Below are 26,302 nucleotides of genomic sequence, written 5' to 3' on the forward strand. Positions count from 1 at the left end.
CCCAGTTCCAATAGCTCCAAGAGCTTAAAACATTGGTCCCTGACCCTCTCCAAGAGCAGTAGTATGATAGCTTGGAGTAACAGGCTACAAAATGGCCACACAGCTCTAGCCAGGCCACTTGAGCTGCTGGCCTGTGTCCTCATAGACTTGCTGAAGAGATCTGCTTGCTGCAGGTCCCATGTTGGCAGCTCCTCACAGCACACACAGCCTTTGCTTTTCACCACGAGCTGGGGGAGGGACTGTGGTGCTTCTGACAAGCCACTGTGCTGTCTCCTTGTTAGGCATGCTGTTTGCTGATCGTGCAACACAATTGATATGTAGCATCTGCAGGGGATGGAGGGAGGAGGAGGTGGTAAGCAGTTTGGAGGTCCATTTTCCGCTCCCTTTTTGAAATGTTCAGTTCCAAACATGGAATAGTATGCATGTTTGGTTAACACAAGAGCATTCCCGTTCACAAAAATGTGATTTATTTCCAGTTGAAACAACTTTGAGGAATTGTGTAAAAGCAAAAACTTTTCTTTCCTGACTTCTTCTTTCTTCTCTCCTGTATAGTTTTTCCATTGGTTTATGTGCTTTGTTGTGAAACAATTTTGATTTAGATTGGGCTTAATCCTTTGTCACCTGATTTATCTCCAGTTTAAGTGCAAAAGCCAGTATAATTTTAAGAGGCAATACTGGGAGAATTTTAGTTTACCTGTATTTTACTTTAGCTATAACTTAAACCACAGTTCTGCAGTACAGATGGTAGGTACATTTTTATGCTCGTATTTTTAACAGTACACCAAATAAACTGAATACATTGAAAAACTTTAGTAACTACTGTCTCCAGAACAGTTCCTTTGGAAGCAACAGAAATGAGTGTCAAGGATACCATCACAGTCACGCAAGGCAAGAAAATTGCCACCTAATCTCCAGGAAGAAGATACAGGAAACAAAGCACAGTGTGTTGGAAGAAGCCTGTGGTATGGCACATCCATCTGTCCTATGAACTAACCCACTATGTATAAATTATGAGCACATGCATTACAGGCCTTGACTTCCACAATACAATGTGAAATGGCAACGTCATATGAACCTTCTTCTGCTACTCAATATTTCTTAGTGTACGAGCGAAGTACCACCACCACTGTTTTCCACATTGCTTACTGAGATGACTTCTGCAAGCCAAGAAATTACAGGTTGGGATTTGTACAGATCCTGTCTTCTCAGCTGTCTTCTTTTGAATGGGCTTTAAAGGCCTTATAAATGCCACGGAGGCATAGCTCTGAAGACCACCAGAGTGCCAGGTCTGTCCTACCAACCCAGCTCTCTGGAGAGGACCTAGAAAAGGAACAATGTAATAAAAGTGCTGGAAAACAGTTATAAGCAGAGGAGGACATTTAACTGTCATCCTCACAGCTTGGTATTGAGGCAGCTCATGGTTTGAATCTATAGCCTGGCTCTGAAGTGAGCTGGTGACCAGGGTCTGCCATTTGCCATAGAGAGAACCCAGGGAGACACCTCAGACCTCCCGCAGCCTCAGCCTGCTCCAGTGCCCGGGAGGGAGCATGGTTCAGGGTGGGAGGCAGGAGGCAAGAGTGGGCGCATTGTATTAAACAGTTTCATTTTGCTACTGGGGAGCAAATGCCCTTGCATGCCTTCCCTCCCCTTATTTTTTGTTCCCTGCACTGAATTGAGGAAATTCAAAATCTAAAAGGCCAACAAACCGAAACAGACCAAGAAGTCCACTTTTAATAGTTTTGTAAGTACTTGTAATTAGAAGTGAAGCTTTTCTCGGAGGTAGGTACTTCCCAATTTGCCAGAAGTTCTTGGATGCAAACATCCTTTCTGATGAGGAAGAATGCAGCTCCTCCCCAGGACATTTTTCAGTATTGCCAATAAACCAAAACCCCCTGTGACTTGACCAGTTTTGCTAACCACTGGTGTGCAGTTTAACACAGCTGTGAGTGAATTTAGTGTCAGAGGTTCAAAATTATGTCAGAGAAAAAGAACAAAGAGGGAAGTGAAAAATGGGGCAGAACAGTTTCTTTCTGCCAAAACAGACCAGCTTCTAGTGGGCAAGCTGAAATATTTATACACTCATACCTCTGTGTACTTTTATATGTGTATATGCGTGTGTGAAGGCAAAATTCTTGACAGGATCCAAACGTTGCAGAAATACCTGTTAAAGCAGGAATGCATTTTACTAATGAAATAACCCATTTTTTCTTTTACTCCTGCTGTTACATTCCCCACTATGGCCTGGAAACCAGATGATTTTGAAAAACAAGAAGCCTGATGCTGAGCTCAGGCACGACTGAGTAAATCCAGAATAATGCTTCCAAACTGCAGGGAGTGACACCAGATTTACACCCGGTTTCTGAGATCTGAATCTGGTCTGAAGTATTTAATTCCTACCAATGCGGTGTCCTGCTGCTTTCCTGAGGCTGCTGTCTGCCACGCAGAGCGTTTGCTGTCATGCAGTAAGAGGAAACGCAGCGTGAGCTCTGCAGCTGGACTTGCAGACTCATGCTAGGAAGGGCAGCACAGCAGTAAGAACTTGAAAACAATTCATTTTAAATATCTTGCCCCCAACCCCTCCCCCCTCTCTGCAGGACCACAATTAGAGGAAATGGGGCAGGATGCAGTCAGACCAAGGGGAGCCAGGACAAGGCTGGGAGTGGACCAGGAGTTCAAGGAGACACTGGACAACTACTTGGAAGAGAGGCGTTTTGAGGGTCACTAATAGGCAAACCACGTCAAACTCAGGAAATTCCATAAGATGAAAATAGTAAGAGGCTGAGAGTGTATTCAGAAGTAGCAGATCGCCTTGCTCTGTTCTTATTCTTCCTTGGTGTCTGCTTAGGGCAATGGTGAAGAAAAAGGACTGACTGAGATGCATTTTGAGCTGACACAGTGTGGCAGTTATTTCATTTTTTAGGGGCAGAGAAGTCCTGAGGACTGAGTGAGGGACAGCCAGGGGAACAGTGCAGCAAGGGGTGCTTTGCTTGAGGTTCTGCGTCAGGAGTTACAGGAAATTTCGTTCCTCTCTTCATTTGGTTTCAATTCAAATTTTCCCCACGGTAAACTGCACTTATGTTCACATTCAGCTTCAACATTCAGATTTCATTCTGCTGAGTAGATTCCATCTGCAGTTTGGCAAACCCACAGATAATTAGCTCTCCCTTGTAATTATATTTCCAGTTAATGTCCCATTAAGATAAATGAGAAGAATTCGCATCTTCTGCTTAAGTGGTGATTTCAGAAAACGCAACATTTCATAGTCTTTGAACAAACAATCCCCTCCATTTGTTGTGGTGAGGTGTATTTGTAGTACAGAAGCAGATCTTAATAATTTACATCTTCAGATGTACACCTTTTTTCTCCTGAGAACTTCGGTGCTTAGTGGGTGAATAGCCCAGGAGAAGAGCAAAGCCTGCCTTGGGGTTAAGGCATCAGACTCTTCCTCAGACAACGGGGTCCACTTCTCGCTTCCTTTTGCGGTTGCCTTCTCACACCGTGAGTATCATGCAAACCAGGCTTTTCACAGGTTGCTACTAACTGTGTTTCATTGCCCAAAGTGAGACAGCTCATGCCTAATTCCTGTAGCTGCACACTCATGAGCATGACTGCAGTCACCGAGCAGGGTGGGCTGGCAGCGAAGGCAGGGTGGGGAAGAGTCAGGGTACATGGAAAGGTGACAGCTGGGGGCACCTCGCCGGTTCCTACCCACTTCCTGAAGCTACATGGAAAAGAGCACATTTCAGTTTGCCAGCTCGTAAAATGCAGAAAACAATACTTACCTTTCACTGCACGGTGTGTTGAATAAAGAAAGTACTGTTTGAGACCAAGTCCTCAGAAAAAAGCAGGCCTTAAGATAAAGGCATATCTGCAAAAATAAATGTAATGCTAACTTCATATACATTACAGTGAAGATGAAAAAACTGTTCTCTGCTCTGAGGCTCTGGGGATCAAGTGCTCCCCGGGGAAGAGATGGGGCTGGAAGGACACTGTGCAGTTCCGTATTTTGCATTTGAACTATTGCTAAAAAGATTTTAAAATACCCTTTTTGATTTGCAACACCAATATCTGAAGGTGTAACCCTGGTGATTTTGCACTGGCTAATACAGCATTGTTTTGTCCCAGGGCGCTCAGGGGTGCCCAACATCATTTTCTGTTCTCTTTTGCTTGTACACACAGGAACAGGAGAAAAATGTCTGGGAAAAGAGGCTGACAGCTCTGGTTACCCATTGACATAAAAGACCCTTTGGTAGCAAAGCTTCATTTTAAAGTCTCTTGAGACGTACTCTGCATTATTCTGGGACAGATTTTGGAAAAGAAAAAGATCTCATTCAACAAGAAATGATTAAATGAGTACTGTGAGCAGTGAATAAGTGCACAAAAGTCATTGGATTAAGAACAAAAAGCTCGGGGCTCTGAATTTCTGGAGCAAGCAAAGAATTTTAGCAGAATGTAATGGCAGTACATTCTTGCATGTATTTATTGATAACATAGGGCAGCCCGTTTTGTCTCCATCAGCTGTAGAAGATTTACCTGAACTGTGGGAACAGTCAGTGCAGTGGCTGCGTTTCATTACCTCCCCAAAGCCCCCATGAAATTGCCTTGAAAAGCCCGTAACCGCGGCCGCACGGCAGCCCCTCCTCAAAGGTCACCGCGGCGGCCGCCCCCCTTCTGCCCCCCGTTTGCTACGTCCCCCGCGTTAACCTCAGCCCGCTCACGCGGCAGATTCTAGCATTTCACCCCGCAGAGCCGCCCCGAGAAGCCAGCAGGCCCGCCCCGGGGCACCTGCCCGCGGCCCGGCCCCGGGTACCGCCGCGGCGCTCGCTGCGCTGCTGGTTACGCACGGGGGCAGGGGCGGCCCGGCAGGCGCGACCCACGCTCGCCGCTCCCGCCCCCCGCCCCGCCCCCGCCGCGCGGGCTGCACGGCGCATCCGGCGGGGCAGGCAGCCCCCTAGCGGCAGCCGCCGCCGCCCGCCCGCGGGCCGCTCCCGCCGCCGCCTGCGCTCGGTCACCCGCCGTGTCCCCGGGACGTTTGCGCCCGTCGGGCAGAAGGCCGGGCCGCCCGCGTGCCGCTGAGTGCTCGGGGGCCGCCATTTGCCGTCACTGTTGCGGAAAGGGCCGTAGCGCGCGCACGGCTTGCTGCGCGGCTCGCTGGCTTCGATCCAAATACTCTTCCTCGGGCTCCGAACAAGGATGAATTAATTCTGCCCCTACCGCAGGTAAAAAAATACCGCTTTTTAAATACGTTATCTGAACCCGACGAATGAGCCTACCGTGGGTCTGCCTGCCATCTGTCCCGACTCTCTCATGACACAGCCACCTCCTTTTTAACCCTTGAGAAATCCCAGACTAATGACGACGAAAGTCAAATTAATTGTCTTACTGGCGGCATGCACAGAAAGTACCTTGTGAGGGGGGAACCCGTTAAGAGTTTGAACCTTGATCAAAAAAACTTAATTTGATCAGATGTTTCGTGTCCCTTTTAGGCAAAGGCTAATGTGATTTTGTTCCTGTCTTTGAAATGATATAACCTTGACCCCTTCTTCGGCAAAAAATAATTCATCTGTAGTTTATAGTACCTGAAAAGTTCTGCAGGCAAATAGTAATTCTCCAAAGTGCTCCCATCCGGTATGTTAATGAGGCTAAATGAGGATCCTCTTTATTGCCCATGGCCTTTCTGAAGCATCTTCTAACTAGCTCTTCTACTTTTCCACACTCCAATGGACTGTGGAAAATGAAGGCTTGGTATCATCTACGGGAATCAGCGCAATGGGGAAGACCGTTAAAATTCTTTACTACAAAACCATAGGCCCTTGTCAGTACCCTTAGCTGTGGGTATGCTGTGCCCTTGCAAAAATCACCCTGACGTGCAAGGTAAGTTGGCTTGCCCATAGATCATGCAAGAAGGCTATCCTGGGATACCGATGAGTAATAATCTAAAGGTAATTGTTTCCTTTCAAGTGGAATGAATCAGTCCTAACTTTCTGCCATAGTGATGCAAATTTCCTGAGAGGTGTCAGCAGTTTCCATGTGTGTGTTCCCATTACTTAAATTTGTGTTCCCCATCTGTTAGGTGGAAGTACCCGTTTCTACTTCTAATCATACAGTGAGTGAAATTCTGCTTTGACTAACACCGGTCTAAATCTGGCCGACATAGCTCAGAATGTAGTAAAAGAAATTTTACTTTTACTGACTCCAGAAGAATTACTTTTGCTGACTCCAAAGTAATTCGGATCTGTCTTTCAGTGTGGCCTGTGGCTCTGATTGTCATAGCACTTACCCTGCTTCTGTATTGATACAATACGGAAATTAAAACCTGTGATTCTTCACTGATTCGCTGCAGTTCCAAACTGTCCCTGCAGAAAGGCATGCACATATAAGGAAGGTTGGGACAAAATTATATAGGTAGGTTGTCATTCTATAGGTTGCTCTGAAACTCATGAAGTTTTCTCTATAAAGCAGCAACTACAAATACACTGTCTCACTTAGACAGATACATATCCCTCTCTCCCTGTCTCATAATTTCCTTAAAATATTCTTCAAAATATTAAAAGCTAAAAGCTTTATTCAGCCCAGTTTGGGCTTCCCCATGTTACAGTGCTGTGCGAATATCAGTTTGGGCTTCCCCATGATACAGTGCTGTGCGAATATCTTGCGGAATCTTCATCTGTAACTTGCGGGGATAAATTGCCTTTTTTGTCTGGAAACAGTGAAGTGTGTTTGGACTGCAAAATCATTCACCACACTTTCATTCTATGTATACAGGTTTTTTTCTGGTGGAAAGATGCATGCAGCAATTAAGCATTTTACAGATAAATATACCTGTGCGGTATATGTCAAAGCAAAGATATGTATCTAGAGCTTTGGCTTGGGCTTCTGAAAGCAGCAAAGAGTGCCACTCCAAGCTGTCTTCGAAGATTGCAGTAAAAGGTTTATGATCTGTATCTACTAGCATGGGTGACTCATAATAAATGTACTCCAAAGGTGTAGTGCCATGTCCAGCACTGATTGCTCTGACAAATGAGTACTCCTCTTCACTAGAGTAATTTGTAATCATATAACAGCTTGACTTTCTGTCTGCAAAAGCATAGTTTTGTCAGATTGGTTTATGCCACTACATCTCTCACAGCATTTTCAGAGACTATGACAGCTTTTGGTTTCATATTTACTCCCACATTTTTCTGTACTTTAAACAAATGTTATTTCACCTTCTTTACTCTGAATGTTCTAGATGCTGTTGAAGTTTTCTTTCCTTAAATAAAAAAAAAGTAAGAAAAAAGAAAAGCAACTGAAACAATAATGTGTATTATGAAACACGTATTAGCTTCTCTTTTTTTTTTTTTAAACAGTCTTTTTTTTTACTCACTTCTTTAAGAGCTTCTTTCTGCTGTTCTATCTCAGAGGTTACGCTGCTTTTGCTGGGCAGCTCCGAAGTGGTGGTTGTTGTTTTAATTGTAAGAATTCCTGTGCTGTTTTGGCTTAATGAGTAGTTGTGACCAAATGCTGCTGTCTGAAGTCCGTGTGGTATATGGACTGCCTTCAGTAGTTTTGGATTCTATCCTGCAAAGAAGCAAGAATTTCAAGAGCTGGTGCATCATGGATTACTTATTTGAATCCTGTAAGAGGAAAGATTAAATAGACCAGAAACGCTTCAGCCTGAAGAAGAAGTGACTCAGCAAAAAGAGTAAAAACCGGAATGCAGGGAGAAAATTAACTGCGAGGAATTATAGCAGCAGCATGAAATTCTGAGGTAGGGCAGTAAAAAAAAAAAAAAAACCAAACAAAACAAAACAAAAAAACCAACCAAAAACAACACCAAAGGAGATTTTACACAATGAAGAAGTAAACTCTGGAACTCATTGACACATGATGTTGATAACAGAAATATAAATGAGTTCCAAAAGCAATTAGACACAGAAAGGAAATAAATATTCACAGGGAGACAACTGTTAATAACCCAAATTTCTGAAGGCAGAGGAGAACGCACCTTGGAACTGTGAGAAGGGGAAGCTAGCATACACCTAAATTGCAGGGGTAATTGGCACTTTTGGAACAGGTTTTGTGTAGCCGGGGCTGAAGACAGGAAAACCGTTACTATTTGTGCAGTGCCATTCATAAGGATAAAAACTGCTGTCGGATTTCACTGCTTCTGGAGCCGACAAATGGAGGGAAGGAAGCCTTGCTTGCAGAAGAGAGCTCAGGCACACAAGCACACAAATGCAGTGCATTAAGCTCTTCAGGTAATCAAAGGAAATTAATTCAAACCATTCACTCTGAAACTCAGTTTGCTACTGCAGTGTTTTCAGTTCGTGCATCTTCGATAAACTCTGCACTCACTCAAACTTCTGCAGAATGCTGAAACTTCTGTTCTTACTAAAGTGATTTTTCTCACCTTAGCTCTCACACTTTTTTGCATCCTGTTTGGTGTAACTCCTGCTATTTCCTGAGAGGGACTGTGCAGACTTAGGCTACCTTACCTCTTACAGCTTTGTGCTTGGTCTTCTGAGTTGTTTCTGGCCAATGAGTGAACCTAGAGATGTGATGGACAATGCTTAGACATGAGGTAAAATTTCAAGTTCATGCACCTGTAGCTGTTGGTTGGATTTTCCATATGCTGAGATTTGGGGTTTTCTCATTAGTAGTCTGTTATAACAAATTACTGTAGTTCAGATCACGAGTTTTTACCTGAATTAGTGTTTGTTGTGGCCTTAACTGAAAACCATGGCTGATATCCTGACGTCTTTAAATTAGTGGAACAATGACTCCATGTAGATGGAAACCCTATGCTCTTAAGCCTGCCAATTATTTGAAAGACAGCTGTAAGACTTCACTCATATAGTTTAGCAAAGCATCTTATCTCTGTTGGTGTCTAGTATAATTGTTATTGATAGTGGTATTAAGAATGTTAAAGTGATATCAGATTCAGCATATAGTGAAGTGACAGTTCAGTTTCTGTAATCCTGTTTGGTTTTAAATATTTGAGTTCTGCATATTTTAATTTGTTTGCAAGGTGCCCCAGGTAACCACTGTATCACAGTGTGTGGTTTTGCTGATGACTCTTAAGATTAGCACAAATTTCAGCTGCCTTCTTCATAACGAGGGGATCTTTCTGTTTTGATACCGAGGCTTGGTTTTAGTTAGTTAAGGCAATGCAAAATAAACAATCTCAACATGCTTGTTCATTATATTGATTGCTATGATTAATAAATAATAAACTGACCAGAAAATAAGAGAATTCATTATATTAAAAAAATACTTTTTTATATCAACCACTTAAATTAAGGTACCCTTGTTACCTGAAATCTGACTTTTAAGTAAAAGCTTTCTGTGTGCTAAGTGTGCCACGTAACCTGGAGACAGGAAGAATTTGCTTATGAATAATAATGCTTCCCTGCCCTTCCCAAGACCTTTCATTTGTGATAAACAGGTATGACTGGTACTGAGGATAGGACAAGTTTAGTGACAGCTTTGAAAAATGGTTATTTAAGCATGTATTTTCCTTGAGCAGAAGTGGACATTTCTCAGTAACATTACCGGGCCAGAATGGCAACAAACAGGTGGTGCGCAGGGGCATGTTTAGGTGCAGATGATCGAGAAAAGAACTGGAGAAGAAAGAAAGGCCATGCTGAGCTGGTGGAAGAAAGGAAACGGTCCTGTAACCTCAGTGAAGCTATTCCACAACACACCAGCCGAGTATCGTCCTAGTTTGAACAGTGCCTTTTCCATTGGGTTATTTTAATTCTCTTCTGTGAAGAACTTCTTCTGACATTTCTGCCCTCATTGCAAAATGTTTGTCAGCTGTGTTTCTTTTTGTACAAATCCCTGAGGTTTTGTGAATGACATCACTGCTTAAAGCTTTGCTTGACCTCAGAGGCTTTTCTGCAATCAAGAGCGCTAGCCAGCATTGCACAACCTGTACTGCACAAACATGCATTGAACACTCAGTCAACCCCTGCGATCGAGCTTGCAGCGTTCATGTCAGAAAACAGAGAAAACTACCATAGATTCTTCTAACTGAAAAATGAGGGTCTTCTACTTACATCACATTGTGACCCACCCACTGAGGAAAATTGTCCATCCATTTTACAGATTTCGTCCTCATCTGTTCTCAACATACTCTCTCAAATTTTCTATTTCAATTACCAATGACTTTCTTGTTGCTCGCTGATCTTTTTTCAAAGGGGGCAGATTTTCATAACATGTGGGCTTGTGCTGTGCTTTTGCAAATTGTGGGTTGATTCTGAAAAGATCAGGCACTATTACTGCGTAGCTACTGTCAGTTTTACCAACACGACCTCTCTCTGAATACGATGTTCTTTGTCATTGCTGAAGAAAATCTACATTTGATTTTGAATGGAAAATCTATACTGATTATTTTTTAAAATATATACTTTCTGGTATAATTATGGTAATTGGACTGTACCTGCACTGCAGCTACTATATAGCTTCACTGAAGATATGCTTTTTGACACTTCAACTGACTCTTATTTATCAGTTGAAAAATATGTATTTCGGAAAGGAATTATGACATAAATACCTCAGAATTAAAAAAACCCACAGAATTATGAAAATGTATGTATCAAGCCTGAATTTCAAGGGGTGCAAGTATTGCAGCCATATAACTTACTTTCTGCAATGTAATAACTCTATAGTTAATTATTCCATAATTGTCTCTTCATATCATCTAACTATACTCACTATGCTACTGGATAAATGTAATTGAAATGTCAGACTTTATATGAATTTGTGATGTAATATGTAGCAGAACTCATTAAATGAACAATTGATACAATAAAAATAGTTAATTGGAAAGAAATCTGTATCGACCAAAAGGGATACATAAATCTCCCTCCTTGTGTTTGCATGACTCCATATACCCAGAAAAAGAAAAAGAAAAGAAAGACTGGAGACATGTTTTAAAGGTAATTTCTTCACCTAGAGTGCCTTCTGGTCGTGTTGGTTTGTGATGTACCTACCTGAAAAAGAAGCACTATGGTAAACATGATTAATGACTTTGTCAAACAGAAGATTTGTGGTTAAAATGCACAGAGCTAACCCAAAGAATGTTGCTTTTGAGTGTTACATTTCTGAAAGCATCCAGTTTGGAGTAAAAATTTACATGTAAAGTCAATGTGCTTTTCTATGTAATTTCAGAATTTCGGTGTAGACACCACCAAGAAATTGTGCTCAAATCAAGCTGCCGATGTTTCGGAATTACAATTTAGTTGTCAAAATGATTTGGTGCATCGTGAGAATAAGAAGGACATGACTGGGAAAGCTACGTTAGTGGAAACCAGTGTGATTAAAGGTCAGTTAAGCCTTATGGTTTGAGTTATTAATATAACAAAGCTTAACCCCAGCCCTGATAAATAATTTACATACAGGATTATCTTGTGTGATTTCACTTGGAATCTGTGGCTTGATCAAAAGAGATGAAAAGTGAACATTTCTGTTCTTCCTCCATAAGTGCCTAAGGCAAATTCACCCAAGCTCTCAAGAGCAGCATGGTATTAAACTTTGTTTGACATTGCAGTATGAATATTCAGTAGTTTTTTGGAACAGATGTGTGGAAAAGATGTGCTTCCCTTTTGCTTTAGGATGATGCTTACACATCATCTGTTATAAAAAACACTGATTCCAACAGGTTTTAACGATGAACAAGCAATTTACATTAAAGATATGAAGATGTCTTCAACTCAGATTTTTGTATTTTGAAGAAAAAAATAATATTGAGCAAATTACTTGACAGATAATTGTTTTTAAAGTCACCATTTGTTTGGATTTCCCAAGCATTTTTGATAGCTGGTTAGTTTTTCTACTTATCTTTCAAGTTTTTTCCTTTTTCAGAAATGAAACATACTGAAGCTGAGAAGCTAGATGATAAAAGGACAAATCCAAAAGACTTTGCAGTTAATATAAAAAATTAAATTGATTTTATTAATCTGTCAGTCATGGGCTATATCTGAAATATGAACACATCACATCAATTACAACACTGGAAAATTTGGAAGACTGAAGCACAAATACTCATCCCCACAGCATTTGTTAACTGATAACTGATACCCATATAAGAACATCCTATAAAGTTTCCCTTTATTGTCTTGTCGTTCAGTGTGTGAGACTCCTAAAAAGGACTGCCTATTTGAAACTATACATATTGAAACTTCCAAATGCAACATACACAATGTTTATAGTGAAGAATTACTGTGGCATGTTGAATATTCACTAATCCTTATTGCCGTGGAAATTATTCTTTGGGAACTGGTTTTTGAAAGGCATTTTGGTATCTGGCTGCTTTGAAAGATAATTCCAAATTTGTTATTTTGTGGCTTTGAAAAATATCCCTGCAGGCTCCATTTTGTCACTGTTTAATGATTTTATTAGATTTTATAGGGTTAAATGGTGAAGCTTCCATATTGGCAGCTACAAAGTATGGTATCCTCTGTTTAAACCCCAGAAAGAAAAAAAAAAAGAAAAAAAAAAATACGAAGATGCGTTAATGTTATACTCTTTTGTGCCAAGGGAACTACGAGCAAATCACTGGGGTCTGACTTTGAAAACCTCTGTCCACACTACAGGGATCAGTTGGATCACTTGCATGGGTTACTGTCTGTGGGGTGAGGCAGGCAGAGGAAGCAGGGGGGATGCTCCTGAAGAAAACATGACTAAGGTACCCTTGCTGAAGTAAGCCAGGCTTAAAATTTATGCTGAGCACTGGTTCACTCACATGCACAGGAGTCAGTGCCTGTGTAGGTGCTTTACTTAATGGATCTAGACTCCTCACACACAGGGAAAGCCACACGGGTTAAAGTCATATAATAGTTTTACAGCCAAGTCTTTTCAATTATTATTTTCTAAACACAGCCACTCTGTGCAGCAAGAAGTGGAGTCATACAGTGTCGTCCTGTGCCTTTTACAGGAACTGTGCAGTAGCTTCTTAAGTGAGATCCTTGGCTGAGAAAAGAAGTTTGCAGCTGCTGTTACTAAAGCTTCAGCTCAATAACAGAATCAGGGCATCGCCCAGTCTCTCCATTCTTTGTGTTGGAACCATTTTCCTACTGTGAGAGTATTTGCTCCTGCTTGTGTTTCTTTTGTCACCGGGCACCACTGAGAAGAGTCTGGCTCCATCTTCTTCACATCATTCCATCAGGAGCTTATACCTAGTGATAAGATCCTCCCTGAGCCTTCTCTTCAGCAGGCTGAACAGTCCCAGCCCTCTCAGCCTCCCCTTCTATTTCAGATGCTCCAGTCCCTTGATCACCTTCATGGCCCTATGCTGGACTCATTCCAGAATGTCCATGTCCTTCTTGTACTGGGGAGCCCAGATGTGGACTCAGCACTCTAGGTGTGCTCTCACCAGTGCTGAGTAGAGGAGGAAGAATCTCTGCTGGCACCAACTTCCCTAATGAAGCCTAGGAGGTTGCTGGACTTCTTTACCACAAGGACACATTGCTGGCTCATGGTCAACTTCTTTACCAGGACCCCCATGTTTTTATCTGCGAAGCTCCTTTCCAGGCAGTCAGCCCCAGCCTGTACTAGTGCGTGGGATTTTTCTTCTCCAAGTGCAGGACCTTGTGTTTTCTTTCACTGAATTTCATAACATTCCTTTGCCAAGTCCTCGAGCCTGTCCTGGTCCCTCTGAATGGCAACACAACTATCTCAGCCATTCCTCCCAGTTTTGTATCATTTGCAGACTTATTGAGGGTACACTCTGCCCCATCACCCATGCCATTAACGAATCCTTGTATTTGTAACAGACACCCACAAAAACATCACCCATGTTGATCTGTCCACTAAACCCTGACTTCTCGCAACTGTTCTTGATTTGGACCTTCTGCTGAACATGTTTTGGCACTGCTGTGAAACAAGGCAATGTTGCTGACTGTCTCATCTGCTCCAGTTGGAGTGTGCTTGCCTTCTCTCTCTTTATCCATTCCAAGCCAGCAGCAATATTTTATCCACCTCATTATGCCTTATTTTTATGTCCTTGATAAACCTTTTTCGGCATCTCCAGGAGCACTTGATTTTCATTTGCTATTTTTTCACTTTCTATCACAAGTCTATTTTTCTCAGCCAATTCTTCATTTGCTTTTAATTCTGAAACACTCTAATTGAGGAGAAAGCTTTCTCTAGGGACTTTTTCAAGTTTTAAATTATCTTCTCTTAGCTATTCTTGCTCTATTTCCTTTGGCCTTCATTCCATTAAGATCTTAACCTTTGTTGTGGTATCCCTTCTGTGAAAGTAGAGTTTTCTTTTCTGCTGGTTGAGAGCCACACATCAATCACAATGGTAGATTACTGATCTAATTCTTCCTGCTTCCAGTAGATGTATTTCTTTTAAACTTCAGGTATCCATCAGGCTTGTTTTTTTCCCATCTGTTTCCCTGAGTTTATGGCTAGAGATCTGTGCTTTGCAGGTAGCCCTAGGTGTATGGCCAAGAGTATTAGAGTATTTTGGAGAAGAAATGGTGTTAGGGCTGCTGAGGGCTTGCCTGCCTCTGGTCCTTCAAAGATTCACAGCACTAACTTCCCAGCTATCCCAGCTCTTAGCCGTGTTTCTGAGTTATAAGCTCATTGATCACATATCTCCTGCCTCATTTCTCATGAAAGCTGCAATTAGTTAATTTGAAGTTCATCCTACGTACTGCTAAACTTAGACTACTCACAGATCAGATAAAGAATAGCCTTTGTTACTGAGGGTTTCAAACAAACTCTGTTCAGTACACACGTGGAAAATCAAAAGGTTGTATCATGTTTCTTCCTTTGCAAGGCTAAGAAATTGCTTCATGTTTAATTGCCTTGCACTATAACCCTGTATAAACTCTGTCTAAATTTGAGTATAGTGTGAGTTTGACCCAGGCAGATTTGACCTAGACCAAAGAACAGTGATGGATTGTATGCCGACATACCCAAATCAAAGCTAAAGGTTTTTCTGAAAGATGTGTGTTAGTATAGTCCAGAATTATTTGGCTTAATTCAAAGATAACTGCAGAATTATACAGAAGATTGGATTAGATGATATAGCAGTTCTTCCTGGCCAGCCAAGGGATCCCCATGAGTCCACTGTTGCGTGCAGCAAGCTTGTCTGTTCCAGAGAGTATACTCTGCTCTGCTAATTCACAAGATAACGGATTAGAAAATATGTCAAGACTAATAACACAGACACACTCCTGTGGGTTTTGAGTGGGAGGAAATGCACCATTCACTGACTAATCTTTAAACTTCCACTGATGAATGTTAAGCCACCCTCCAAAGCACAAACCTGTTTCAAATTCCTAATAAGGTTGTTGAATCTGTGCTTTCAAAAAAACCGGTTACAGAGACAACTACTATTTCTTACCAAAGGCCAGATAGTTCTGAAAAGAAAAACAACATGTTTTTATTTCATTTTTAAAGCCTCTATTGTCTTTCCTTACAGTGTTCATGTTAATAAAGATAGGATTTATTATCTTTGTTTCTAAAGAAATTGAACCTTTTTCCTCTGTTGCAATTAAATCCGAATTGGCCACTGAAAATATTATCTTATTTTCTTATATTTGACTGAGTTTGAATTCAGTACAAATAGCAGCAATATCTGCAGGATAATAAGTTTCATCAGAAATTTGCTGCATGGGTTTTTCTTTAACCTTGAAATTTGTTTTAAGTGCAGCTTCTAAAACATTACCTAATCTTGTTGCTTATGGCTTAGGTTTCTGGAATTGTTGCAGTCTGCAATAAAAGTGTTTATGTTGATTTTGTTTATTATTGTCAGGACATTTTAAGGAAGATATTTATATATTCTGACTTCAGGCACTTGATTTAGCAGGCTAGTGGGCTAGAGAAATAAAAAAAGGAGTGGGCCTTCTGACTGCAATTTAGGATGCATGTATAATGTCTACAAAATTTGGCAAGGGAGATGCTTTAAGAAATTTCCACCCCTGTGTTGTAGCTTGCTGTCCCATCAGTTAGGGCAACACATTTGGTTACAGGGCTGTGCTCTAAACCAAATATTAAAATGAATTAAACATAAAACCCCCAAAAAATTAAAGCAAAACGTAGAATTCTGAATTATTTTTTGAAAAAAACCCTGTTTATTCTTTGGTGACATCACAGGGCTTTCATATTAGTGTTCTGAATTAGACGCATAGGGATAAGCAATATGAATTAGGAATCCTTTACTGTATGCATGTATGAAAACTCTCCAGCTTCCACACTTTATCTCGGTCTTTGATTAGGGCAAAACTATTATTAGAACCTTTGGCCTCTATGGTCCTGTAACTATCTTAAAAAAAAAAAAAAACTGGACTTTTTTGGGCTGTGAACACAAAACTTACTCTTCACTGACACATCTCCAGAAATAAGTTAAAAAAAAGAGAAGAAAATTATTTAAAATGTGGAGATCACATCATTTCATAGGACAGACAGTACACTTTAGTAAATGATATTAAAACATTTTCAGCCAGCTTTGTTCTTAACCAAACTCTAACTTGTTGCATGGCAGGGGAAAGAAAGCATAGCTCTGAATCCTTACATATTTTGCTCGCTTATTAGATGTGACTGATTCTAATTGCAGTAATATGCAGAGGATCCAGGCAGGAGTTTGTGGAAGTGGTTGTAAGGAGGAGGCATTACAGTGGTATATTTAGGGTAATTAAAGGGAACTTCAAATGAGTCACCTCTCTTGCTCTCTGGCAGCTCTGCCCCACCAGCCCTGTGCAGAGCCGCACCTGGGAGCCTGGGGGGTGCGTAGCGGTGTCCTGAACCTTTCTTCTTGCCCCCTTGCAGGAAGGTGTGATGGGGCCTGAAATATGTGATTGCTTAAAACTTGTGGCAACCATTTCTCATCTGCAGGAGCTGTTAATACACTGGGGATTTATTTTACAAAAAGAAGTAGTGCAACAGCAGAATTCATTGTCTCTAAGAATTTAATAAACCCAGCAAGATAGACTGGAAAAGAAGTGTCAAAGAAGATTTTTTTTTAAAAAAAAGGACAGTGAAAGAGGTCAACAGATGTCTGTCTCAGGAAATTTAAGATTTTTTAAGAAATTAAATTTAAGATTAAACATTTCCAAACAATGTCTTAGTAGGTTGCAGAGGGAGACAAACGTTACCCATACATTAATTTGTAACCCTACAGTGCATATGAAATATTTTGATTGTGGCACTTAACAGTTTTTAAAGATATGCTACATCATCATGCTAAGGAATGGTTGATGGATACCAGCTCAAGGAACAGTCCATTAGTTTTATGGACTCTGATTGTGCTATCACTGAATAGTTTTTGGTGACACTCCCTAAGGAACTGGTTCTCATTAACACTGAGGAGCATCAGAACCAGGCCCACAGCGAAGAGAATGCTACTGTTCATAAAACCACTTTGGCTTATGCATATGCCTTCAGCTCTGTGCATTTTTGCTTAAGTGACGCAGAAATAAAGATGTGGTTCTACCATGTTTAGTTCACAATATTATCGCACATAATTCACAACTATTGTTTTCAAGTTAGGCATAAATAAATACTAAATGTTAGTATGTGGTTGAATGTTAATTTATGTAGCATAAATCCTGAACTATTTACGACAGCTATAAAACTGTGTTATGGTCATGGCCAGGGGCCTTTAAGTGTGCAGCCTTGTATGTATGTGAGCCAGGGTTTCTAGCACTGGTTTCCTTCAAGCAAGGGTCCTGATGGATTGGGTTAGTTCTGTTGCCTACGTTTTGAAGGCGGGTAGAATGGAGAGTTACAACACCTGTTTGTGACCTTGAAATTTGTACAAAACCAGCAAGTATATTCCAAGGAAAAAAAAAAAAAAATCCTACTCACTCGAGAATACAAGTGAGATAAATGGAAATTTTTAGTCTGCAGAGCACTACCCTTCCACTCTAAAGGCAAATGTAATTATACAAATTGTTCCAGGAAGCACAGAATTAATGAAATTTGGTTTAAGTATTCAGGTCTGTTGTCCCCTACTGCTCCTCTTCCCTTTCCCTGATAATAACCAAAACTCTCCTTATGGCACTCCTATCAAATAAAAAAGAGCAGGTCTGGAGCTACGTGTGTGTTGAGTGGCCAGCCAATATGCACATGCTGATTTATCCTGCTGTCTGCTGCCAAACGGAGTGTATAACAGCTGTGTTCTGCATGCTTTTCTTTCAGTAGAGGAACTAATTCAACTCTCGCTTTTGTAACCACGTTGAGACTTCTGCCCCTTTTCAAATCTAACTGAAACTGGCAAAAAAACTTTTAAAAGTACTGGACAGATTGACAGATGGATGGATAGACAGCACGATGACATAAACCTTGTTTTCTTAGCAGGCTGAGATGGCATATCTGATTCAATAATTCAGTGTTGAAGCTAATAGATATTTTTTTTCAAACAGGGAAGCAAATTGCATTGATTTCATTGTTCAGAATCCCCTTGGGATTGTTCAGCTTGTCCCATTCATTGCTTAATGCTTTATTGAAGTGTAAATATATACATTTCAGAAGGCATCCTACACAGGTTTGGGACTGGGGACAGTTGTGATTTAGTCTGGCCTGATGACATTAGTTTCCTTTCTCCTTGAGTGTCTTCCTTAGAAGTGTATCATTTTGTTTGCATGTGTTTGGTAAAGAAGAAAGTCTAGCTATGCCATCCATGAGCAACCTGTACTTTATAGCCGCATTAGCAAATCTGAGCACACAAACAATATTTCCTTTGCCAAATCACAAGGATTAGCTTATTCTTTCAGTGCCTGTTTTATTTATTAGTTTACTTTTACTAATATGAAACACAGCCAACTTGCAAATGAACTACAAACCTGAAAATGCTTATTAACATGATAGTGGCCACAGGTGTGAGTAAGATCTTCATTAAATAACTCATCAAAACTTTAGGGTTTGGGTTTTTTTTTTCATTTTGATGCTTAGATCTTGAAATAGCTTGCTAATTTACTCATTCCTAAAAAGTAGCAGGGGGGCTTGTAGGTAAATCGGTTTATGATAAACCTCTGTACTAGTATGGCCAGACAGCTGCTTGATTAACAATGGTTATTTCTGGCCTTTAAAAATCTGTAAAGGGAAAGATCACAACTTCAGAAAAAAAATGAGTCCTACTCAGTTTTTCAGGGAGAGACACCTCAGGCATGGAGAGTCTCAGGAGGAACACAAGTGGGGTTTGGAGACTGCCAGGGGGCAGTCAAGTTCAGGAACTTGAGCAAGTCATTTAAAATCTCTGTGAAAATTAGAACAGTGAGGAGAATGTTGCTTTCTTTGCTTTTTGCTTTTGTGGTTGTCTGTATGAACTGTATATTTTTTCACAGCAAGGATAGAGTCTTCCATTTCCTTACAGTTATTTTTTGCTAATTGCTCAGGTCTAACAAACAAGGCACTTGGAAAGTGTGAGGCAGAAAAGGAAGAGGAAGAAGAGCACGACTACTACTATGTGGATGAACACATAATTGAAAACATAACAAAAGTATTTCAAGGCACCACTGTTAGAAATAAGCATGCACTCTGAAGGAAGAAGGTGAGTGTGACCTATGATCACTTGTGAATGCAAACAAGGGCTGGCAGAGTGATTTTTCAGACTGGCCGGTAACCTTCACTCCCCAAAATGAGGGAGGGTGTCTCCTGGGAGCTGCTGCTGTTGCCCCAAGTGTTCTGTGAATAGCGCAGGAGGGGCACCTCTGAGCTGCTGCCTGTGACCCCCTGTCACTCTTAGGGATGCCACCTTTGTCAAAGCCGTACCTATCATCGCTCTGGTGATAAAGTTCACAGGCAAGCTCAGGTTTACAGATAGAGACAAAACCTTGATTAGACCAACAGTCATCCTTACAAAAACACACAGCAACCCAGAGAAAGGCTTTGTATTCTGAAAGCCTGTCTAATTTTTCTGATTTGTGCCAGTGTGCTGTAACAAATTATAGTACTCTAAATGCAATTCTTTTCCTCTTTTTAGAAGCGGACGCCTTGTTGTGCATGACTAAGGTTTGTCTCTTAAAAAGCTTTCAGGAATTATCTGTGTTTTCACTAAATCCTTGAGGCTCTGCTCTGGCAGTCTGCAGACACTTAAAGTGTTGGTGAAGAGGGCCTTTGCTTCTAAAAAGCTCCAAGCATCATTTCCAGCTAAACACAGATTAGACTTTTTTTTCTATATCTGAGTGAAACTGTGTAGTCCCAGATCTTTTCACTCACAGCTGAACCTTCTATGAACTTCACTTGAGTTGGCTGAATTGCTTCTTTTGTTAAGAGAAACCCCTGAAAACCCAGAAAAACTTGAAATGTTGTGTTTTAAAGATTTAAAAAAAAATTCTATTATGAAGTGGTATTTTATTTTCAAACGCATTTTGTATTTATTTTAAAATGGCATGCAACACTTCTATTTGAGTTAAGCAGGCACTGAATCTGAAACAAGTGGTGTTTTTCTGAAATGCTCAGACTCCTCAGAAACATGACATCCACAGCAGTGTGTGGTATCACTGCAGCCATCTCTTCCCCCACTCACAGCCACAGAAATTCAAAAGTTACAGGAAAGACTGAAAAATGAAACAAAGTAGGGTGTTTCACATAATGCATTACTTCCTCAATCCACTTGCCAAGGAGGATGGGAACTTGCTCTATTGCAATAAAGAGAGAATGAATCTCTCTTTTGATTAAAATAGTCCTTTTGACTATAGGCATTAAGGGAAAAACCTAGTTTCAAGAAGCAATGCCAGCCTAGAGGATCTACATCTAATTTTACTACTTACTGTTGTGGCATCAGTGCGCTTAAGTCTTTATCCACCTGCCTTTTAAACTCCCTATTAGTAAAGGCAAGGTTTCACCTTATTAGTTGTTGTCTTTGAGGGCTCTAGCAAAACATGAAAGGACAGACCTTTGCCACCTTGAGGGAGATCACTGTCTGTCTTGGATTATGAAGCAATACCGTAAATTATCATCCTCAGTGGATTGCAGAGGTATCCACCCTCGTAAATCATTAGCTAGCCAAGGAGTACATAGCTCCTTCAGCCTGCTGGTGTCTCCCCAGCCATTAGAAATCGTCCATTATGGCTTTTATCTAGCACTTAAAACTTCTGTCAAGCTTCTATGCTTGCACTTGTGAGCATTTTGAGAAATGTGGATTTGATGTGGGTACATGAAATTAACCTTTAATGTGGGCAAAAACCCTATAAAATATCTTGCCAGGTAAAATGATTGATGAAACTTAATCAGCTTTTGAGCATGTATGCTACATAACTGGTTGAAGGGGCTATTAAAAATAACCAAGTAGCTGTTTTAGGCTTACTTAAAAGCAAATAATGTACAAAAATGTGTTGCCTCTTGCATCTGTGCCAAAAAAAGCCTAACATCTGATCTTGTTAGTTCTACTTCAAGAATTCATCACTCAACTATTTCCCACCCATGGTCCCTCCCTTTGTCAGGACATGTATGGTATTTATGAATACCCACTTTTAATTATTTACTATATATGGCCTATCAAAATTAAATCTATTAATCCAAATTACTTTTAAATGGAGTCGTTAAGGGGAAAAAATAGTTTCCGTGAAATACAGAAGTAAGCCTTAACAGTCAGGTGTACTTTGAGAAAATCAGTATTTATTTTTTGCAGTGTTCACCAGTAGGCCCCCAAAAAGTCTTTCCACAACCAGGGTCAAAGCATGCCAGGAAGATACTAGTAAGAGCAAGTCCTCACCCTAAGCAGAAGGGAGAAAGAACAGAGATTTGCCTCAGGTCATTGCTATGTTAATTTTGATAGAATAAATGTGCCCAGAGGGTCAATGATGTTAACATGACCTCATCACTCCAGAACAATAAGCAATTAAACAAAAGACTTCACTACAGATGCCTGGAGCTTGCTATAGCAACAGCTATCATTAACATATTTTAACCTTTCATTAAAGATTCACGAGAAAGTAGGAAAAAACCCTGAAAACATTTAAAATGTATGGCTTTCTTTTTAACAACACAAGTTTCTTTCCTTTTAATGCCATGAGTTGGTTTTTGGGGGATTTTTTTTTTTTTTCATGAGAAAAGCCCTCAGTTTGACAGTCTTTTAGAAGACATTAAAGATGTAAATAGTGCTTTTTCTTAGCTGTGAAAAAAAAAGAGGAGAGAGAAGGTTCATTGCAATGAACTGGAGTACCTCTGGTGCTGCTATAATGTCTTATCCCACATCCATGCAAACCAAAATGAGATGGAAGCATGCAGAAGCAGCAACATCAAAAAAATACCAACAGCAAAACCAGAGAACGCAGCTTCTGTTTCCAGTGCTGAGAGCTGCTTGTAACCTCCTGGCTGGAAAATGACGGAAACAACATGGTCCAGACACCTGGAGAGCTGAAAACGACTACTGGTGTCAGGCTCTTTGAGGACATTGCTTTCTGGGCTTGAACTTCACACAAGTGCTGGAAAAGCAATGGTCTCAGCTGACTAAGCCTGTGTGCTTATTAAACAGGAGCCAAAAAAAGGAAAAGTAGATGAGAGAGAGAGATGCTGTAGGGAATGAAAAACATACACAGCTGTGTTTTCCTCTTGTCACAAACTCAACAGCTAAGGTGGTTTTTTTTGGACAAAGTAGTTTGCTTTGTTTTCGGTTTGCACCATTTTTTTTTAATGTAATTGGATGAAACAGATTGAGGTGCAACTTTTCCTCTTTTTTTTTTTATTTTACCTTGACTGTGCTGATATACAGATTCCTGCATGACTGAAAGCTAGAGACAGTGCTACAAATGAAAACCAACCTTTCTGACCCACCACATCTTCATTAATCCTTTTGTACCGTTTTTCTAAGACATCTCACTGGAGCTTTCATACCACTGACCCTCTAAGCTAGCTGTTCCTTTCGTAGCTCCCCTTGCCTCCTGCTGAGGCAAACTTTGTAGCCTCAGAGATATTGGAGTAAGGAACCCAAATCCATGACTGGAGTTGTATACTCTCAGCACTTTTGAAAATTCCCCTCCTCTTAAATATTTTTCAATGCAGATTTGGAGGTATCGCCTACTTTGCCAATTTTCATCGTTAGATAATTTTTCTACTGCCTGGTGTTTTCACTTTTCCCTAATGTGCAAACTGAAGCTTTTTTCCCAGGATGCAATCAATAGTGATTACTGAAGGAAGGAAGAGTCAAGAGGGAGCAAATGAATTGTGTGCTGCTCTGAGAGCTATGTTTCAGTTCTTAGCTTTGGCAGAGGCAGGACTTCAGACAGCCTGTCTCAAAGCAGTTGCAGGTTCCGAGACCCTAAGGGCAGGGAAGACTACCAAACCACCATGGTTAGCTAGATATTCTTCCTATATGCACAGGTCTTGTCATTGCCCTAAAGGGCAGATTAAACGTAGTTTTGTGGGGTGGCAAAGCTGGGAACAGAGCCTGCTGGTGAAGTATCAGCATGATGACATACTGCCATTAAATATTAACTAAATTATTAATTAACTTCCCTCCAGGCCTGTAACTCTGTTACCCCAGCCCCAGGGAACACCCATTAGAAGACTGTCTCCAAGAGGAGGCTGTCTGTTCTCCCACATCTGCCAGATCAGCAACACAGCACTGACATCATGGGCATAATCACACTGGAGAACCAACAGGAAAAACTTTTTGCTGGAGTCATACCTTACACTGACTAAATGAGTTCTTTCACCCCGTATAGGTCAAACTTTTCCCTAAACTGCATGAACTATACTAGTAAATGAAAAATTTACTGGTATGAATTTCACACACTTAGGCAAAGTTGCTGGCACAGCTGTGTTGGAGTCGTATATTAACTGTATTTTTGCTGTAGTCTTGGGGTTGCTGGTATAATTGTACTGACAAACCATTTTATGGCACAGACAAGCCCCGAATCACAGCCGTTAATTTGACTCAAGACCTCGTTCAGCTTCACTCTCTGTGTAATTTTTAAATCCAAATGTAAAGGTTTCCTGTTTCACCCTATCATTTTGTTTTGTTTGTTTTCAGAGACATCTGAAGCAAAAGAATTCTGAAATTAACTGGAAAGAAATAGGAAACTGTGTCCTTCACACATTAAGAAGAAAAAGCTGCTCAGGAAAATGTCCTTCTTGTCTCATGAAGAGCATACGAGGCTGTAATTTAACTGTAATAATCCCCTGAGAAACTAAACTGCTTACTTGTCCTAAATAAGAAGTCAAACCAGCTAATGTCTTGTGACCCTTTGGAGGGACAAAGTTCTTCTGTACATATTTATTCATGAGTTTAGATAATGATGCCAAGTCTAATCCTTCATTCATATTGCACTGAAATTCCAGTTGATTTTCTGAACCACTGTAGGGCATACGCAAAAGGAATACCCCTTCCTGAAACAGCTGCATGGGAGTTTCCTTTGGTTTTGGAGAAGGGAAGAGTAGGAAGGGGAATGAAGGGTTGTCTAAGGCAAACGTCCATTTTTTAACCAGTCTCATATGCTTCAGGTTAAGGCTTAAAACTGGAAACAGCCAGATTATGCCACTCTTTCAGACAACGATCAATGCTTTATTGCACAAGTAGTACTGTTGCACGACAAGTCATTCACCCTGGAAAGCAATGCCACTCCTCCCATAGGGAAGTGCTACTTAGAAAAATTGGGAGCACCTAAATTAGATAGCATTGCCATCTCCATAACCCCTTGCACAGCTTAAGTTATGTAGACTCATGCTAGAGCTGTATATTTTGCTATTATGTTTGGCAATTTGCTGCAAACGCAACCAGGAAAGGACAGAAGCTGGAGCTGAAAGAGTAGTGTTTGTGCTAGCCCTCCTCACTGGGAAAAAGGCACATGCTGCCCTCTTTAAGACCTCTGGGGAAAGCAGTGTTGAAGAACTTTGCCTGCAACCTGTGGTACCTCGTATTCCCACACAAGTGTCTGGGGGCAGAGGCAGCCCCAGGTGCCTCTCCGCATCACACATGAATGGCCAACTCTACCCCACTGGAGAAAGGGCACGGGAAGGGCAGCACAATCTCTTCTCCTTTTTTAAAGAAAACAAGTGTTTGCTTTGAAGGGTTTTCTTTTACTTTATGCTTCTGAAAATGAAAAATTAGAGCTAAATGCTTATGTGGTATCTGAAAGGATACAATACCTCCTTGGCCTTGAAGGAGGGACCTCCTTTGTGCCCTGCTCCTTGTTTGTGAGTGCCGAGTAGCGGCAGGGAGAGCCTCTGCTCACACAGAAAAACATCTCAGTGGGCTTGGCAGTGAGCATGCAATTGGTGCTGATATTAGAGCTGCCATATTCCTGTCTGGGATCGCTGTGTGCAATTGCACAAGCTGCACAGGTGAAGTGTGCTCAGCATCTTTGGGTGGCACTGGACCTAGTCCTCATGTTCTGGTCTGATACCGGTCATTTATGGCATATAAGAATAAGAAGTGGGCAGCACATGCATAGTGAGCACTGTGTGTCTAGAAGTGTTGGATCTAGGGCAACTGCATGTCCCTCTGGCAGTGGTTTGACTCTCAGGGAAAACTGAGAACTGATGTGTAAACAGACAGTTTGTGTGCCAAGAGTTTACAGGCTCAACAGCAGCTTGATCAGAGTGGCATATCCAGAAATCCCAGACAGCAGGATGGAGAAAGGGAACATGTCTAGAAAGCCTAGACATACCGTATTTTCAGTCCTACTGAGGAGTTAAAAAGCAAATGCTCACAAAAATGCCTTAATATACTTTAAAGAAAAAGTCTTTTCATACATACAGTACAGTGTCTTCAGACTTCCCTATTAAAATTCTACTGAATGATTAATTTTCACTAATTAATTTAGAAGTTCTCAATATTGTCTCACATTAATTTATTCAAGATAAATGTTCATCCTCATTAAAATCAGTTGCAATTTAAGTATTAAGAATATAGCTCAGAGTGCTTTGATTCCATGCATATGTAGCATGCAGCATTTTGCATATCACTAGTTAATACGGAGGCTTGCAGGCATGTACAAAACTTGTAACTAGCTGACATCACTTGTGGGTATTTGAAATACGTTTTAAGCTTTTTACACAAAAATCCTTATTTCTTTTTGTAGCATCTCAAAACTGTCCCATTCATTATGGTAGCAAATGCAATCTGGTATTTGAATAAAAGGAATTTGTTGTGTATTTTATTGATTTCTTTTTCTACTGAATGTGGTGTTGTCCTCTGCTGGATGTCTGAAAGATATGATATGTTACTACCACAATTTTCTTTCACAAAGGTACCAGAAGCCTGACTTCTGCAGCTAGAAAGGAGGAGAGGAAAGCCTACAGCCTCCTGGGCTGCGTTGGGAGAGCGCTGCCAGAAGGTGGAGGGAGTCTGCTCAGCACTGGCGAGGCCACATTCGGACTGCTGTGCCCAGTTCTGGACTCCCCAGTCCAAGAAGGACATGGA

At 40.9% G+C, this 26,302-nt stretch overlaps 1 protein-coding gene across 1 annotated transcript in view; it reads left to right on the forward strand.

Annotated features, from left to right (window-relative positions):
* Positions 1–26,039, forward strand: part of THEMIS (thymocyte selection associated) — an 83,922-nt gene extending 57,883 nt beyond the window's left edge. The window contains exons 5-7 of the mRNA XM_040599361.1: positions 11,155–11,308; positions 19,332–19,486; positions 23,912–26,039. Of these exons, the coding sequence (XP_040455295.1) occupies positions 11,155–11,308; positions 19,332–19,477 (300 nt within the window). The 3' untranslated portion in view covers positions 19,478–19,486; positions 23,912–26,039. The remainder of the gene's footprint in view (positions 1–11,154; positions 11,309–19,331; positions 19,487–23,911) is intronic.
* The last annotated feature ends 263 nt before the right edge of the window (positions 26,040–26,302 follow it).

The sequence above is a fragment of the Falco naumanni genome, chromosome 6 (assembly GCF_017639655.2).
Source record: "Falco naumanni isolate bFalNau1 chromosome 6, bFalNau1.pat, whole genome shotgun sequence".
NCBI classification, from domain to species: domain Eukaryota; kingdom Metazoa; phylum Chordata; class Aves; order Falconiformes; family Falconidae; genus Falco; species Falco naumanni.